The sequence below is a fragment of the Glycine soja genome, chromosome 20 (genome assembly GCF_004193775.1).
Source record: "Glycine soja cultivar W05 chromosome 20, ASM419377v2, whole genome shotgun sequence".
In the NCBI taxonomy this organism is placed as follows: Eukaryota; Viridiplantae; Streptophyta; class Magnoliopsida; order Fabales; family Fabaceae; genus Glycine; species Glycine soja.
Window position 1 is genome coordinate 50,587,975 of NC_041021.1, and position 17,455 is coordinate 50,605,429.

Below are 17,455 nucleotides of genomic sequence, written 5' to 3' on the forward strand. Positions count from 1 at the left end.
TCCCCCCCGTGGATATGTTTTTCTGGGCCCAGTTGGATAGTTTAGATTCACATTTTTTGATCAAAGGCTCCCACACCAAACTGCTTGAAGGTTTAGCCCCAATAGGGATACCCAAGTAACAGAAAGGAGTTTCCAATTGCCTACAATTCAGGATTTAGGCTGCTTCATTGGCCCAGTTAACAACACCTCCTATAACCCCAAACTGGCTCTTAGCATAGTTAATCTTCAGGCCTGAGACCAATTCAAAACCTCTAAGCAAGGCCTTCAGCACAAGAACATTGTCCCAAGCAACCTCACCCACAAAAACAGTATCATTTTCTTACTGCAGAATGTTAGTGGGTTCTTTTTTCTTTCCAACCATGTAGCTTCTGTATAGATTTTTCTGAACTGCTTCCCTCATCAAACCTGTGACGCCTTCTCCAACTATGTTAAAGAGCAAAGGGGCTAAAGGGTCCCCTTGTCTCAAACCTCTAGTTGGAGCAAACTCCTTTGTAGGGCTGCCATTAACAAGAATAGATATGGTTGCTGAATGGAGGCAAGCTGAGATCCACTTTCTCCATTTGAGACAAAAGCCCAATCGTTGCAGCATATAATCCAAGAAAGACTAGGAGACTGTGTCATAAGCCTTTTCAAAATCCACCTTGAAGATCATGACTGGTTTCTTTCTCCTACAAGCTTTCTCAACCACCTCATTGAGTATCAAAATACCATTAAGGATATGTCTGTCTTTAATGAAAGCTGTCTGTCTTTCATCAATTAAGACAGGTATGACATGCCTCAATCTGTTTGCTAATAACTTGGCTATCACCTTGTACATGCAGCCTATCAAGGAGATTGGTCTATAGTCATTAAGGGACTGAGGATGGTTTACTTTAGGAATTAAAGCCAGGAAGGAAGCATTGCTGCCTCTAGGGAAGCTGCCATGGGCATGAAACTCATCCACAAATCTTCTGAACTCAGGTTTCATCACTCCCCAAAATTCCTTAATAAAATTGAAATTAAAACCATCAGGCCCAGGGCATTTGTCCCCACCACAGCTCCACACAGCTTCTTTGATCTCTTGGTCTGAGAAAGGGGCAATCAGTTCCTCCCTCTGCCTCTGATTAATTGAAGGGAATTGAACCCCATCAAGGGTAGGCCTGGATAAATTCTGTTCAGTGAATCTCTTGAGGAAGAAGTTAACAGCTTCTCTCTTCACCACATCAGGTTGCTGAACCCACACTCCATCAATGAGAATACCTTGGAGGGCATTATAATTTCTTCTAAAATTTATTACCTTGTGGAAATAAGCTGAGTTGCAATCACCTTCTTTTAACCACTTGGCTCTAGATTTCTGCCTCAATAGAGATTTGTTATTACAGAACCAGTTATTTTCTATCACAGATACTCCTAATAATTAACGATGTGTCTTTCTCCAATCCATTAATAGAACTAACTTGGATCTTAGTTCCGTTAGTGTACGGTTGGGACTTTTTTGAAACCTAAATATTATCAGATTCTGTTGAAATTTTAGGGTTTAGGTTAGAAAGGATAGAACAGAATCTCCAAATAATATCAGGTCAAGTGCCGTTTATTTCAGGTTTTTTAGAAAAAGTGCTTTTAGTTAAAAGAGATGGTCAATTAAATGTATGTGTTGCTGAAAAAAGTATAAACCAAAAAAGCAAAAATGTTTTATTGCTTCAACAGATACTAAATATAGTAGCTTCTGAAAAAAGAACTCTTAAAAAAAGCTGTATCACATATTCACATTTATTTTAGTTCTAACAGACAGGCCAAAATTAATTATGTGCATCATGAGGTGATATAAAATACTAACTCAATAGTCCTGTACTCCTATCCGAGGTGTTTTAAAAAAATGATCTGCAACTGCAATTTGGACTGTAACGTTAAGGTTTTTGGTGTCTCTGCGACTGCATTATGGCTGCAATTGTGGTTACATTTGTCCGCAATTTTCTTCAATATCAAGGATTGCGACAAAGCTGAGTGCATGTTTGATTTGCAGTTGGAAATGTTGCGGGGAACATTCCAATGCAAATCCAACAGATAAAAGCAAAATGAACGCAAAAGCAAGGGTCATGATCTGTTGGAAAAGTTACTTTTGCCTCAAACGTAATTTTGCAAATGGATTCCCAAACATGCTCTGAGATGTAGACTGCTAACTGAATAATCATTATTAAGGGAATACATAAAATGATACATATATCTGATGAATTTGTTGAGGTTTCTAACAAAATTTTCTCTTAAGTAACAAATCATCCTAATGTATGGTGTCATTCTCTAACATCTTTTGCATGTATTTTAACAGATGCATACATATTCACCTATATATTCGGTACTGAATATTTTTTTTTTGGTCAGCAAAAGTAATATATATTGATAATGAAGTACCAGAGGTACTAAGGATACAAAAAACATGGTATCTCAGTGAGCTGGTTCCAGAATCAGACTTAAATCAGTCTTGATGGGAACCAGATACTAAGAGCAGAAAAAAAAAAGGAAGATTGCTGCCAGTGCAGCTATTTCTAACCCCCCCCCCCCCCACTATTATACAAAAACTGATGATAAATTTGACGACCAATGGCTGAAGGGTATAGAAAAGTTCTCCTCCAAGTTCCTCAGTGAATATGTTGCTCACCAATATTTTTCTTGTTATTTGGTATACTGCAATACTTTTTTTTTCTTTTCTTTTCATGCCTGAATTTTTAATTTGTCTTGCTTTTCTATCTTTGCCTTCAACACAGTTTATTATTTTTGTGTCATGATTATGATATGCAGATGGCTAGAGAGATGGATGAGATTTTAAGGCAGCAGATTGCACAGCCAGCTAATAGTTGCACTTATGATTCTAAGGATGGTGTCTCATTTCTTGATAATGTTATCTTTCCTCTCTATGATATCGTTTCCGCAGTAAGTTCCACTAATGTTTCATGAATATTTATTTTAAAGGTGAAATAAGCTCATACATCAAAATTAGTTGATAACCCCAATCTTAGATTGTGGATTACGTTCAATAGATACACAAGAACATGTTAACTTTTTAAGCAAATTTGTCTAACCACTTCAAGAAGTGTATATACAACGGAAATAAATGCCAAGTCTTGGAGTGTGTTTGGAATGCATGTTCCCTGTTTTACTTTTCAATATATGAGAAAACAGGTTGAAAATGTGTTTGATAGTGCCGAGATAGAGTATATAAGTGGGGTGCAATCCTTTCCTTACAAGTTGGTTTTGTTGTAGGGTTGAGTTTGACCCAAACCCACATTCTAACAAGAACATTACTCGGGAAACTTTGTTGAATATATATGTTTTTTTTTAATTATGAGAAATTTTTTTATTTATGAAAACCTTGGTAACAAATCAATATGTTTTTTATTCTTTTGCTCTTAAACCATCCCCCACTGCCTGCAGGAAAAAAAATCTACCTCATTTTGTTTTGTTTTAAGCTTTTGGTTTTGGAGGATCAGTCTCTTCCTAATATACTTTAATAAATCCTTGTGTTATGTAGTGGATCTTTCAAGATAGTTTGACAAAATAAGTTGGTTATGTTCATTGATTAGCCAAAAAGATTACTGTGGCAGTTTGGGTCAGCAATGAAGTATGAGAATATGCATGGCTATTTGAATCAGTGTTGTCAAATGGCGGTTATGGCGGCGCCATGGCGGCCGCCATAGGTTTAACGATGGTGGCGGAATGGCGGTTATGGCAGAAGAAACATTTTTTTTTTTTGAAAATTTTTCCAAAATGACAAATTTGACCGTCTTGACCCGACCCAACCCAACCCTAAACCCGAGTTTGGAATCAAAATGAGATGAGCAGCACGCAGCACGCACTAGTGCGAGTTCTCTACAGTCTCACCAGAAGTCAACGACAGCACCATGCACCACGCACGCGAGCAATAGACGGTGATGGTGATGGCTATAGACGGCAACGCGGCGGCGACTGGACGGGGACGCAATATAAGACAGACCCTGATTGACACTCTTTTTTAATTTCGGTTCTGCTTTTTTTGTTTCTGTTTGACACTCCTTAATTCTGGATGTCCTCACGGAACAAATCCAAGAGATAGCGCCGAGATGCATGCTTTTTGCAGAAGACATAGTCCTCCTTGGAGAGTCGAGGGAGGAGTTGAATGAGAGGTTGGAAACTTGGAGACGAGCTCTAGAAACACATGGCTTTCGCCTAAGCAGAAGCAAATCGGAGTATATGGAATGTAAGTTCAACAAAAGAAGGAGGGTTTCTAACTCAGAGGTGAAAATAGGAGACCATATTATCCCTCAAGTCACACGGTTTAAATATCTTGGGTCTGTAATACAGGATGATGGGGAAATTGAAGGGAATGTGAATCATCGCATTCAAGCAGGATGGATGAAATGGAGAAAAGCATCGGGGGTGTTATGTGATGCAAAGATACCGATCAAGCTAAAGGGAAAGTTTTATCGGACTGCGGTAAGACCGACGATTTTGTACGGAACAGAATGTTGGGCGGTCAAGAGCCAACATGAGAATAAAGTAGGTGTAGCGGAGATGAGGATGTTGCGGTGGATGTGTGGTAAGACTCGACAGGATAAAATTAGAAACGAAACTATTAGAGAGAGGGTTGGAGTAGCGCCTATTGTAGAGAAGATGGTGGAAAATAGACTTAGGTGGTTTGGGCATGTAGAGAGAAGACCGGTAGACTCTGTAGTGAGGAGAGTAGACCAGATGGAGAGAAGACAAATAATTCGAGGCAGAGGAAGACCCAAAAAGACTATAAGAGAGGTTATCAAAAAGGATCTCAAACTTAATGATTTGGATAGAAGTATGGTACTTGATAGAACATTATGGCGAAAGTTGATCCATGTAGCCGACCCCACCTAGTGGGATAAGGCGTTGTTGTTGTTGTTTTTTTTTTTTTTTTTTTTTTATTGTTCAGCCCTCTTTTACTAATTACAATGGCTGAACCATCATCTAATGCTGCAACAAGGAAAAATAAGACAAACCCTGGTTGGAAGTATTGTCATCCACTTGTAGAAGGTGATACAAACACCATTGTTTGTAATTATTGTGGAAAAATCACAGAGGAATAACGAGAGCCAAAGAACACTTGGTTGGGAAGTCGAGTAACGTTACATCTTGCAAGAAAACTCCACCAAATGTAGTCGAAGAGCTTAAGGGATATATGGCTAACAAAAAAAGTGGGACCACTTACGTTAGTACTGGTAGTGGTAATGTGCCAAATATAAGAGATTTTGAATTTGGTGAATCAATTGGATGCGATGGAAGTGAAGATGAATTTGTGGACTCTTGCAATGCTACTGCTTTGGCCGCAAAGACAAAGTGTGAGACTAAAAAAGGACCAATGGACAGGTTTTGTAAGAATCCAGAAAATGCAATCAATCGGAGAAAAATGAAAATGTTGAGGCAAAGGAACATAAAATAGTCAATGGATAAGAATGAAGTATTGAAGGTGCATCAATATATTGCTCGCTTTTGGTACCAAGCTGGCTCGTCATTCAACCTCATTAAATTGAAAAGCTCTGAGAATATGGTTGCAGCCATTGGTCAATATGGGTCACATTTGTCCATTTCAAGCTATCATGATATCAGAGTTTCTCTCTTGAAGGAGAAAGTTGAATACACTGAAAATTTGATGAAAGGCCATAGGGAGCAATGGGTCAAGTATGGTTGTACTATTATGTCCGATGCATGGACTGATCAGAAACAAATATGCATCATTAATTTTTTGGTTAACTCTCAAGCTGGTACAATGTTTTTGAAGTTTGTTGATGGCTTTGATTTTGTGAAGACAAGTGAAAAGCTTTTTGAGTTGCTTGATACTATTCTGGAGGAAGTTGGAGAAGAGAACGTTGTTCAAGTTGTAACTAATAATGGGAGCAACTATGTTTTAGTGGGTAAGTTATTAGAGGACAAAAGAAAACATATTTATTGGACTCCTTGTGCAGTCCATTGTATTGATTTGATGCTTGACGACATTGGGAAGCTTCCCTTGATAAGGAAGACAATTAGAAGGGCAATTAATCTAGTTGGGTTTATCTATGCCCATTCTAGTACCTTAAGCTTGTTGAGAAATTGTACAAACAAGAGGGAATTGGTGAAACACGCTATTACTAGATTTGCCACTTCTTATCTAACCTTGGAAAGGCTCCACAAAGAGAAAGCTAATATTAGAAAGATGTTTATTTCTGATGAATGGATCTTAAACAAGTTATCTAAGGAGCCTAAGGGGAAAGAAGCTGCAAAGGTAGTGCTCATGCCTTCTTTTAGGAATAGTGTGGTTTACACTCTTAAAGTCATGGCTCCACTTGTCAAAGTGCTTCGTTTTGTGGATGGTGAAAGGAAACCAGCCATGAGCTATATTTATGAAGCAATGGACAAGGCAAAAGAAACAATTATCAAGTCTTTCAACAACAATGAAAGCAAGTGCAAAGATGTGTTTGCAATCATTGATAAAAGATGGATTTGGCATCTTCATAGGCCATTGCATGCAGCTGCCCACTTCTAAAATCCAGAGTTCTTTTATGACAACACTGATTTGGAGTTTGATTTTGAGGTCACCAATGGATTGCTTGATTGCATTAAGAAGTTGGTTCCACAATTTGATGTGCAACAGAAAATTCTAACTGAGTTGCATCTTTACTAGATTGGTGCTGAACACTTTGGTTCTGAGTTTGCAATGACTCAAAGAAAAACCCATTCTCTAGTAAGAAACTTTTACCAAATGACAAATACTATACTATTTGTTTTTTACATATTAATGTTACAATTCAAAATTCTAAGTTATGCTATTGGTTGGTATTGTAGCATATTGGTGGTGAATGTTTGGGTCACAAACTCCTAATTTGCAGAAGCTAGCTATTAAAATTTTGAGTTTGACTTGCAGTGCTTCAGGATGTGAAAGAAATTGTAGTGTATTTGAGCAAGTAATTGTGACAAAACTTAACTATGCTTTTTATTTAATTTTGATGGTCAAGTTTTATTTGGAGTGTATTTGAGATTGCGATCAAGATTTATTTGTTATGTTGTACATTCATTCCCAAAAAAGAAATAGGCTTGAGCACTAGAAGTTGCATGATTTGATGTTTGTCAAATACAACCAACATTTGAAGCAAAGATATAATGCAAGAGATGAAATTGATCCAATTTCTCTTAATGATATTGATGTGTGCAATGAATGGCTCGTGGGAGAGATGGATGAAGATGATGATAATGATGTTGGAAATGATTTGGTATTTGAAGATGATGATATTAGGCGGAAAAAAAGGGAAAGCGTACGATGTATACTAGGCGGAAAAAAGGGAAAGAAAGCAACCGACAAGTGCTGGTATTAGTCCTACTGCTGCTGCCGCCCATACATCTAAAAAACAGGCAATGGTTGTGGGATCTTCATCAAGGAAGCAAAAAGCGGTCCAAGAAAATGATGAGGATCTAGAGTTTGAGGATATTGAACTTGAATCTGAATCTGAAGAAGAAGAAATCATGGTTAATTTTGAGGCGTTTGATGGAGAAGAGGGAGTGCTCCACTACCTTATGATAACAATGAAGAGGATTATGTTGGGATTGGAGAAGATGATTAGAGCCTCAACCTTTACTTTGCACTTTGCATTATGCTTTTATCATTTTGTTATTTTGAACTCTTTGAATGAGTTTATTTGGTGTTGGTTATTGTGTGAACTCATGAAACTTTTTTAGTTTATTTGAATGCAATCCATTATTTTTTATTTATTTATTTTTTATCTATTGTTTTGTTAATATTTATATGTATGTGTGTATATATATATATATATATATATATTTTTTTTTCTTTTTTTTGTCCGTCATGACGTCCGCCATTTGTCGCTACGCCATCCGCCATATTTTTATGATGGATTTTTGGCTTACCGCCATCCGCCATTAATAACATTGATTTGAATAGAAAACAGTAAAAATATCCAGTTATTTTTACTTTTATTTTTGGCCAAATACTCAAATTAGTCCTCAAAGATTTTCGAGGCAGCAAATTAGTCCTTTTAAAATTTTGGACATCAATTTGGTTTCTCAATGTTTAAAATTGACATAATGTTAGTCTTGCAATGTATATTTTTACATCAGTTTTGTCCCTTTTTTAGATGATTATTTATATTATGGTGGATTAATTTCATATCCTGAATATCTTTCAAGTACAAGTTTGAGCCTTTACTCTCTCTTTGGGTTTCTATACTGTATTTTTAATTAATTTATCTCTGCAGTTCTTGTTGTCTAAGTACTGAAATGCATTTGTTTGGGACTCAAGTTTATCCTTTTTGGTTTAAAAATATGAATTCATTATTTACATTCATGGACTTTCAGGAAGCTGCAAACAATGATAATGGGAAAGCACCTCATTCCTCGTGGAGGAATTATGATGATTTTAATGAGTATTTCTGGTAATAATTCTTTATTGACCATCTTTGACTATTTCAATTTTTTTTTATTCCATTGGCTGACCATCCCTCCTTAAGGTCACTCCGTTGCTTTGAGCTTAGTTGGCCATGGCGCAAAACTTCTTCGTTTTTCCAAAAGCCACTACCCAGATCAAAGGTTTGTTTTGTTTACAATTATGTTAGACTCCCTTCTAATTACATTACAATGCAGTTTCTTTCTATTGCATTCATATCTTGGATGTTGAATACTGACGTGCATTGTGGTGGCATTAATTAAAAGGCAGGCAGGTTATTGCATCTAATTTTGAATTAAGGGGACGTTTGGTACATGGGAAATTTTTAGTGTCCTGGGACTTCGAAGTTGGGAAACTTTGTCCCATGTTTGGTTTACTTTTTAAAAATTAACATTTCCAAGAAACTGTTCCTCAGGAATGTTTTTTAGCTATGTTTCCCACAAAATTGGCCTCATGGGGTAGGTGGGAATCTATCTTTCCCGAGTTAAATTTTTTTTACTGCAGTAAAAATATTATGTTACTATTTTATCAGATCATTTAGTGTGGTAAATAATTGAAGTTTTTGGTAAAAATATTACATTACTCTTTGATTCTAGAACATTTGTATAAATATTCCTAGAATATTTATGACGAACCAAACAGATTTTAGTCATTCTTAGGAATTATGATTATCAGGATTCATGATTTCCAGGCATGAAAAAACTTCTCTTGTACCAAACGCCCCCTAAGAGTAAAATTGATGCCTACTCTTATTTTTATTTTCTAATGGATGGCTGCTAGTGGTGCACAGTATTCTTTTTTTTTTTGAAATGCAAAGATAATTTATATTAATAACTTAGAAGTACCAGAGGTACTACAAGAGATAAAAGAAAGAACCCTGCAAAAGCAGGGACAAAATAACATACAACAAACATCAAGCCCCACCCTGCCCTACAAAGAAAACGTTAATTAAAAACTATAGACATTGCTGAAGACCAACAATGGAAAGGGACCTTGAAATCCCTTTCCCAACCCCTCAACCAAGTCCACATAAGGAAAAGAATTCTATCTGCCAGCTTAGTGATATCAAAGGGTTGATTATGAAATATCATCTCATTTCTGAGCTTCCAGATTGAATTTGTAACTGCTATCCACCACATCTTCCATCTTCTGTTAGCCCCCCTTGATCCTGCTAAAGGGTAATGCTGGAGGAAGTTACCCATGGGTCTGCAATGGATGACCCTGTCTTCCTGCACAGTATTCTACTGTTAGCCCAATACGAGAGGTTTGGAAGGGATGTAATACCGAAATTGGTGCACATTGCACAATAGCAATGAATTGTTGATTTCTAGGGATTGGGTTATGATTTTGAAAGAACTGATATTTCATTATTTGGTTGGAAAAACATGTATGATAAAGAATATTGGATTGGCTCTGAAGATAACTTAAATGTATGACAGTATGAGTATCCATATATGATATTTTCTTTGGTCGATGTCCTTGGCTACTTATTTATTCTTTGTTGTACAATGCAGAGAATGCTTATATCTGGCAGCAGTAGGCATCAGGGGAAAACATCTTTTGTGGAGCATCGAACTTTTTTTCATCTTTATCATAGCTTCCACCGATTGTGGATATTTCTATTCATGATGTTTCAGGTTTGTACATTCATTTACTTAGTCATGAACTTTTGCCAAATGCTTGCTGTTCTCATCTGCTGTTTTTAGAATTGAACTTTTGTTTTTCCTCTTCAGACTTTCAAGTTATTATTAGAGTATATGTTCGAATTCTTTGTATTAGGGTCTACTGTCTTACATTAGCCCTGCAGTAGGCAGTCATTTGTACTGTAACAAGTTAGTTACTAGTCTAGTCAGTGCTGAGTCAGCACCTACCTCAAGGACTCTTTTCAGAGGTCTATAAATATCTGTATGTAACAGATTTAGAGAGAAGAGAGGAGTAAGAGAATTGTATTGAGGAATTCAACCCAACTAAAAACAGTTTACAACTCTGTTTATATAACAGTTGCAGTTATGTAACTGTCAACAAACTAAGTTAGCTAGTGACAGCTGTAACACAGCTGTCCTAACTAATAACTAACTACCCGCAGTCTAACTACTAACAATGGTCAGACTTACTGAGTTAGCTAAAAAAGAAAATACAGTGTCGGGTGAGTATACTCCAATAGTATGAACCCCCTATCTCATTAATGAAAATAATATTATTAGATTCATTTTTTAGTTTCTGTTTATCTTCCAACTCAAAGTCTTTTAGTTATGTTTCTTAAGTGGCCTTCAGTTTCATGGTTCATGTGTTACTTATTTTTGTCTCATAATGATTTTCTTTTTATTGTCAATTTTCAGGGTCTAACCATCCTTGCATTCAATGATGGAAAGTTTAATGCCAAGACTTTGCGAGAAATTCTTAGTCTTGGACCTACATTTGTTGTGATGAAACTTTTTGAGAGTGTGTATTCTTACCATTTGTTTATATTTTCACATTTTCATCATATATTTTCTTGTCACCATTTGGTTATATTTTCACATTTTTCATTTCTTTTAGGTGTTCTGGACATTTTCATGATGTATGGTGCATATTCAACAACAAGACGCTTAGCTGTCTCTCGAATTTTTTTACGTTTTCTTTGGTTTAGCCTTGCTTCAGTTTTCATAACTTTCCTTTATGTGTATGTATGCCTTCAGTTATAATAATTTTGTTCTTATGTTCTCACATATTCATCCTTTTATCTATTTGTTTTGATTTTTTTTATTCGTGTGAAGTGATTTTACATTTCCAGATGTTTGTGCATGACTGCAGAAAAGCACTCCAGGAAGAGAGTAAAAGTAATGGAAACTCGGTTGTCTTCAGATTGTATGTGATTGTCATAGGGATTTATGCTGGTGTCCAATTTTTCATTAGTTTCCTCATGCGGATACCGGCATGTCATCGTCTAACAAATCAATGTGGTCGTTGGCCTTTAGTTCACTTTGTGAAGTGGCTGCGCCAGGTTTATATTTCTTCAGTTGCATTAGTTGTTGCTAATTACATTAGTTCTTTTAATCTTGTTTGTTCAATATACTGTGGTATTATGCTGACTGATGGTTTTGGCTTTATTGTTTTTTCTGTTGACTGATGAAGGAACGGCATTATGTTGGACGGGGAATGTATGAAAGGAGTTCAGATTTCATAAAGTATGCACTAGATTTTGTCTTTTTTTATTTATTTTTTAAATTTCTAATACATGTTGTAGGAAAATCAAGATTCTTGCTTCCCCACTCTAGAGATTTATTGTTTCTGTTGACCGATGAAGGAACGATGTTATGTTGATGTATTTATTCTTTTTAAATATTGTGTGTGCTCCGAAATTAATTTTACATGCAAGCTGAAGTTGTGCATTGTTGCACTTTAGTTTGATACCTTGCCCCTTTTCTCAGGTATATGCTGTTTTGGCTTGTTATTTTGAGTGGAAAATTTGCATTTGCTTACTTTCTTCAGGTTAGTGATACATTGCCCTTGGATTTGTAGATACACATTTGGAATTATACATAATTTTTTCGAGTGTGTGAAGGTACATATAATGGTGAGTTTATATGCATGTATGTTTGATTGGCTTCTTTTTCTCGGTTTGTAGATCAGGCCTCTGGTGAAACCAACAAAGGCTATTATAATAGCGGATAACATAAATTACTCTTGGCATGATTTTGTCTCTAAAAGTAAGCACTGGTGTGCCTGGCTGTGGTTATGTCTTTGCTGTTTTCTCTTTGATATTAGTAGTCATTAGAGTGCCTTTATTTTTGCAGATAATCATAATGCTTTGACAGTTGTTAGCGTGTGGGCTCCTGTGGTTGCTGTAAGTATAGTTTCATTGTTTGTTTACCTCCTTCCCCCTTCTTCAAATATGTTAATCATAAAAGGAGGATATATAGGACCTGGGTAGCCTATAGCTTACAATGTGAGCAGCTTATGGTTAGCTAATTCGACTGATCAAATTCATATTAGGAAACCATATGTCTGCTGAACTCCAAAAAATTTGTAATCTTAGTACCCCTGGTACTTGCTTATATATACTAATTTATCTTTGCTGATAACAAAAATAAATAAAAGGAGGATATATTGTTCCTTTTTAATCTGTTTTTCTCAATGGGGAAGAATGTCTGACAAGAGGTCCTTAAAGTTTGGTGTATAGTAGCAGGGTTTTTAATATAGTCTGTTATGTAGTTTCATAGCTTGTTTGGATTTAGCTTTATTTGCATTCAATATAAGTTTTTCAGAAAAAATCTCTTGTTTGAGCAGTTTAAAAATGACATCTTCAGGAGTTTGAAAATGTTATATAGCTGTTGTAATTTGAAATATTATATCTTCAGGAGTTGCTGAACTTAGTACTGAGGGTTGTATTTCACTGGTTTAGTAGTTAATAAATAGTATAGAAGCTTTTAGGTGATGGGAAAACCTTCAATTTAACTGTTATGTAAAATTGCTTCCCCACTCCCATTTTTGAGTGTTTTGATGGCTGTTTCCAATTTCTTAATTCCCATTCTTTCAGATTTATCTTCTAGATATTTATGTGTTTTACACACTTGTATCGGCTGTCTACGGATTCTTACTGGGGGCAAGAGATCGACTGGGAGAGGTAAGTACCTTTTTGATAATATGCTGTGTTATTTTTATTATCTTTTACCTGTATCGGCTTAACTTTTTTTGTGGTTGTATGTGGTCACCAGATTAGGTCATTGGAAGCACTGCACAAACTTTTTGAGCAGTTTCCTGGAGCTTTTATGGACACACTTCATGTTCCTCTACCCAACAGGTGCTGCTTGTGAAATGTGCTTTTTCCTGTTTTATGATCTTCATTTTGTATTTGGAAGATAGTTGTATATGTGTGTGTCCTATCTCTGTTGTAGCTCTCTGAGAATATATCCTCTCTTCTTTCAGATTTTCCCTTTAAATAGTACTGTTTTTTGTATAAGCTTATATAGTTTTTCTCAATATTTTATATTTTCAGGAGTTCCCATCAGTCTTCTGTTCAGGTCAGCCTTTTGCTATAGATAAAGGAAGACATAATTTGGTCTAAATTCATGTTTATTTGCTTGATACCTGTGTACTAACACAAAATAAGGAACTTTTTTATGTTGATGGGAAGGTTACAATACACTGGTCTCATGTTTGCTGAACATTTGTTTTGAACTTGAGTAAATATTACTTATTCAATTACTCTTCATCCAAAGGTTGTGGAGAATAGCAAGGCTGATGCTGCTCGGTTTGCCCCCTTTTGGAATGAGATCATAAGAAATCTAAGGGAGGAGGATTATGTTACCAACTTGTTAGTCATGGAAGCTGCTATACATTTTCTTGGCTTTATTTATCTTTCTTCTTTCCTTCTTACTTAATACCTGAATGGTCATGTTTTCCTTGCTCACAGCGAAATGGAGTTGCTTTTAATGCCTAGGAATTCTGGGGATCTTCCTCTGGTTCAATGGCCACTTTTTCTACTTGCAAGCAAGGTATTTCAGTTATTATAATCATTGTCAAGTTGTGATTAAAGGTCTTTTTTTGAGTGTTTAATCAAATGCACTGTAATTCAAATTTTATGTTTATGCTAGAATGTTTGGTCCTAGTGTATATCTGAATATCTTTATTCGCATGATTTCTAAGTAGTAGTTTCTATATTTTATAATATTTCTTTATGATTAATACTATTAGTCTAGTACTATCACTAATGGGGTTTAATGTTCTGTCTTTTTTGTGTTTCGTCATAATATACCACAGCAATTTGGTATCCTCTTATTCTGAGTCTCTTTTCTCCTTTCTTACCTAAACACTAATCATTTTCTAGTTGTTTCAGTACTCAATTTTAATAACTTGATATGGATACCGTTCAGTATACTTAAATGCTTGCTGCTACAATTTCTTATTGTATCTTTATAAGTGACAAACATTTAAAAAATTTTGGTTTCTAGAAAACTCAATCTTCCTAAAATTTGACTCAAAATGAGGGATGCCACCTTATAAGCAAATCAAATTAAATATCTTCGCCGTTGTCGTCACCTCAAAAAAGTTTGTGAAAATAGGTGGATTTCCTCATTTGGGTCCATACAGAACCCTAATTGATGTGGGCTTTATCTGGATGATGCACAAGTAGAATCCTTACTCTTCTCTAGCCACAATTTGTGCCTTCCCAGATTTGTATTGATGACATGAATTGACGTTTTTGAGAATATAATAATTAAACTGTACAATATGACTAAAAAACCTTACATTTCTGATAACCTTGGTTCAAATTTCTAGATTTTATGCTGCTCTGTTTGCTTTATTTGCAAACTGTTGAATAAACTGAGAGAGAGAGAAGGAAGAGAAAACTTGTTGAACAGAAAGACTGATTTTGTTGATTATCAAAGTTAACTACAGAAGGTTACAAAAGAGAATTGTAACAGAATTGTAACTAACTAACAAAACCTAACCAACTCTAATTGATTCTAACTAACAAAGCTAACAACACTTACAATTAGTTTACAAAACTATTTTCACAGTCGACTGACAGCATATACTCTAATACCCCCCTCAAACTCAAGGGGAAGAGTTTTCAGGATAAACACTCTTCACATTGAGTCTGCCTTGAAGAACTTCAAATCGTGATGCAGAAAGAGGCTTGGTGAGAATATCATCCCACTGATCTATAGTTGGAACATGGACAATAGTAAGTTGCTTGGCCAGAATCTTCTCTCTTACAAATAAGACATCAATTTCCATGTGTTTGGTACGGTTGTGAAAAACTGGATTGTGTGCAATAGAAACTGCACTCTGATTATCACAAAAAATAATTGGAGTGGTGAATGAAACTTGCAATTCTGTTAGCAGAGTATGAATCCAAGTTAATTCAGTGGGAGTCTGAGCTATACTACGATACTCAGCTTCTGTACTAGACCTGGTAGTAACTTTCTGCTTTTGAGACCACCAAGAGATTAAGTTTGGACCAAGAAAAATAGCAGCCCCTGAGGTAGAGCACCTGTCATCCACATCTGATGCCCAGTTAGCATCATAGAAAGCTTGAATAACTAAGGGCATTGTAACAGATGTAGGTTGAAGAAGCAAACCATGAAACAAAGTGCCCTTCAAATACCTTAATATCCTTTTTACCACTGTCCAGTGAGAATCCAAATGAGCAACCATAAATTGGCAAACTTTGTTGACGGCAAAACTAATCTCAGGTCTAGTAAGGGTAGCATATTGTAATGCACCAACTATAGACCTGTATAAGGTTGAATCATGAAAGACATCAACACCATGTCTAGACAACTTGTGGTTGGATACCATTGGAGAAGAAATAGAGTGAGCTTCAGCCATGTTAGTCTTGTGAAGTAAATCTCTAATGTATTTGGTCTGAGTCATAAGGACAGAATTGTTGGGTAGATACTTGATTTCCAGACCCAGGAAATAATCTAGATGACCAAGCTGCTTGAGTGAAAAAGCAGTGTTTAACTTGTATGTAAGCTGTTGTATCAGTGTAGTTGAAGTGTTGAACTACCTGTTAGAATGATATCATCTACATAGACCAGGAGATAAACAACAGGCATCTGTTGGCGAAAAATGAATAAAGATGAATCACTTTTGCTCCCAATAAAACCAAACTGCAGTAAAGTAGATTATAGCCTGTCAAACCACTGCCTTGGATCCTGTTTTAAGCCTTAAATGGCTTTGTTGAGTTTGCAGACCAATGACTTATTTGTAACTTCAAAACCAGGAGGCTGTGTCATGAAAATAGTTTCCTCAAGTGACCCATTCAGAAAAGCATTATTTACATCAATTTGAAATAATTTCCACCCATGAGACAAAGCTAGAGTAAGGATGATCCGAATAGTAACAGGTTTGATCACAGGAGAAAAGGTTTCATGAAAATTAAAACCATGCACTTGATGAAATCCCTTGGCTACCAATTGAGATTTGAACCTGTTAATGGAACCATCAACATTTTCCTTTACCCTGAAAACCCATTTACAGCCAATAGCTTGCCTATTAGGAGGTAATGATACCAAGTCCCAAGTTCTGTTCTTTAGCAAGGCATCATACTCTTGTTGCATAGAAGGGAGCCAATCTGCATTGGCCAAAGCTTGTTTTACAGTTTTAGGCTCAGAATGAGTAAGAAACAAAGAAGGACGTAACCTAGGGTTGTGAATATCATACTTAGACCTTGTTTGCATAGGATTAGTATTGACTGGTACAGAAATAGATTCTGAAGAGGATGAGCAAGGGTAGTAGACTCTGAATTGACAGGCTGAACAGAGGAAGATACAGTGGAAGCAGAATTTTGAGGTACAAACACAATGTTGCTAGGAGATTGAGTTTATAAAGGAGAAAACCCAGGAGGAACAAGGGGAACAGAAGCTGTATCAGACACTTGAGACGTTTGTAGATTGGAAGAGACAGAGGGTGGAGAAAGATTTGGAGTGAGACTAAAGTAGGAATCAAGGTTAGTGACTGAACTAGTATAAATGGGAAACAGATCATAATAGGGAAACCTCAATTCATTGAACAAAACATCTTTAGAAATGTACACTCTACCAGAAGAAGATAAGCATTTGTAACCCTTGTGGGAAGAGGAATACCCTAGGAATAAACATTCTTGAGAACGAAAGTTCACTTTACGTGCGTGATATGGTCTCAATAAAGGAAAACACCCAAAAGTTTTAAGAAAAGGGAGTGGCAAATTTTAGAGAAGTAGTGGGAAGCCTGTTAATGAGATAAACAAATGTAGTAAAAGCATTATCCAAAAATTGCAAAGGTAAAGATGCAGCAATGTGAGACCCAAATCAATTATATGTCTATGCTTTCTCTCAAGCACACCATTTTGATGATGAGTGTGAGGATAAGTAAGTCTGTGAGAAATGCCAAAAGAGGCTAGAAGTGTAGAAAATGGTCTGTATTCACCTCCCCAATCAGTTTGGACACTTTTAATTTTGAGGTTAAGCTATTGTTCAACCATGGACTTGGAAGTTTGAAAAACAGACATGATTTCAGATTTGGACTTTATAAGATATATCCAAGTATACCTAGAGAAAGCATCAATAAAAG

At 36.1% G+C, this 17,455-nt stretch overlaps 1 protein-coding gene across 3 annotated transcripts in view; it reads left to right on the top strand.

The window, feature by feature from the left end:
• The window catches only part of LOC114403203 (callose synthase 9-like), a 63,724-nt gene that overhangs the window by 18,994 nt on the left and 27,275 nt on the right, over positions 1 to 17,455 (top strand). For all 3 annotated transcript variants that reach the window (XM_028366006.1, XM_028366005.1, XM_028366007.1), the window contains exons 12-27: positions 2,776 to 2,907; positions 8,326 to 8,402; positions 8,478 to 8,556; positions 9,928 to 10,050; positions 10,753 to 10,855; positions 10,952 to 11,075; positions 11,207 to 11,396; positions 11,528 to 11,580; positions 11,824 to 11,884; positions 12,021 to 12,102; positions 12,190 to 12,239; positions 12,933 to 13,019; positions 13,111 to 13,196; positions 13,392 to 13,416; positions 13,615 to 13,709; positions 13,809 to 13,890. In XM_028366006.1, the coding sequence (XP_028221807.1) occupies positions 2,776 to 2,907; positions 8,326 to 8,402; positions 8,478 to 8,556; positions 9,928 to 10,050; positions 10,753 to 10,855; positions 10,952 to 11,075; positions 11,207 to 11,396; positions 11,528 to 11,580; positions 11,824 to 11,884; positions 12,021 to 12,102; positions 12,190 to 12,239; positions 12,933 to 13,019; positions 13,111 to 13,196; positions 13,392 to 13,416; positions 13,615 to 13,709; positions 13,809 to 13,890 (1,449 nt within the window). The remainder of the gene's footprint in view (positions 1 to 2,775; positions 2,908 to 8,325; positions 8,403 to 8,477; positions 8,557 to 9,927; positions 10,051 to 10,752; positions 10,856 to 10,951; positions 11,076 to 11,206; positions 11,397 to 11,527; positions 11,581 to 11,823; positions 11,885 to 12,020; positions 12,103 to 12,189; positions 12,240 to 12,932; positions 13,020 to 13,110; positions 13,197 to 13,391; positions 13,417 to 13,614; positions 13,710 to 13,808; positions 13,891 to 17,455) is intronic.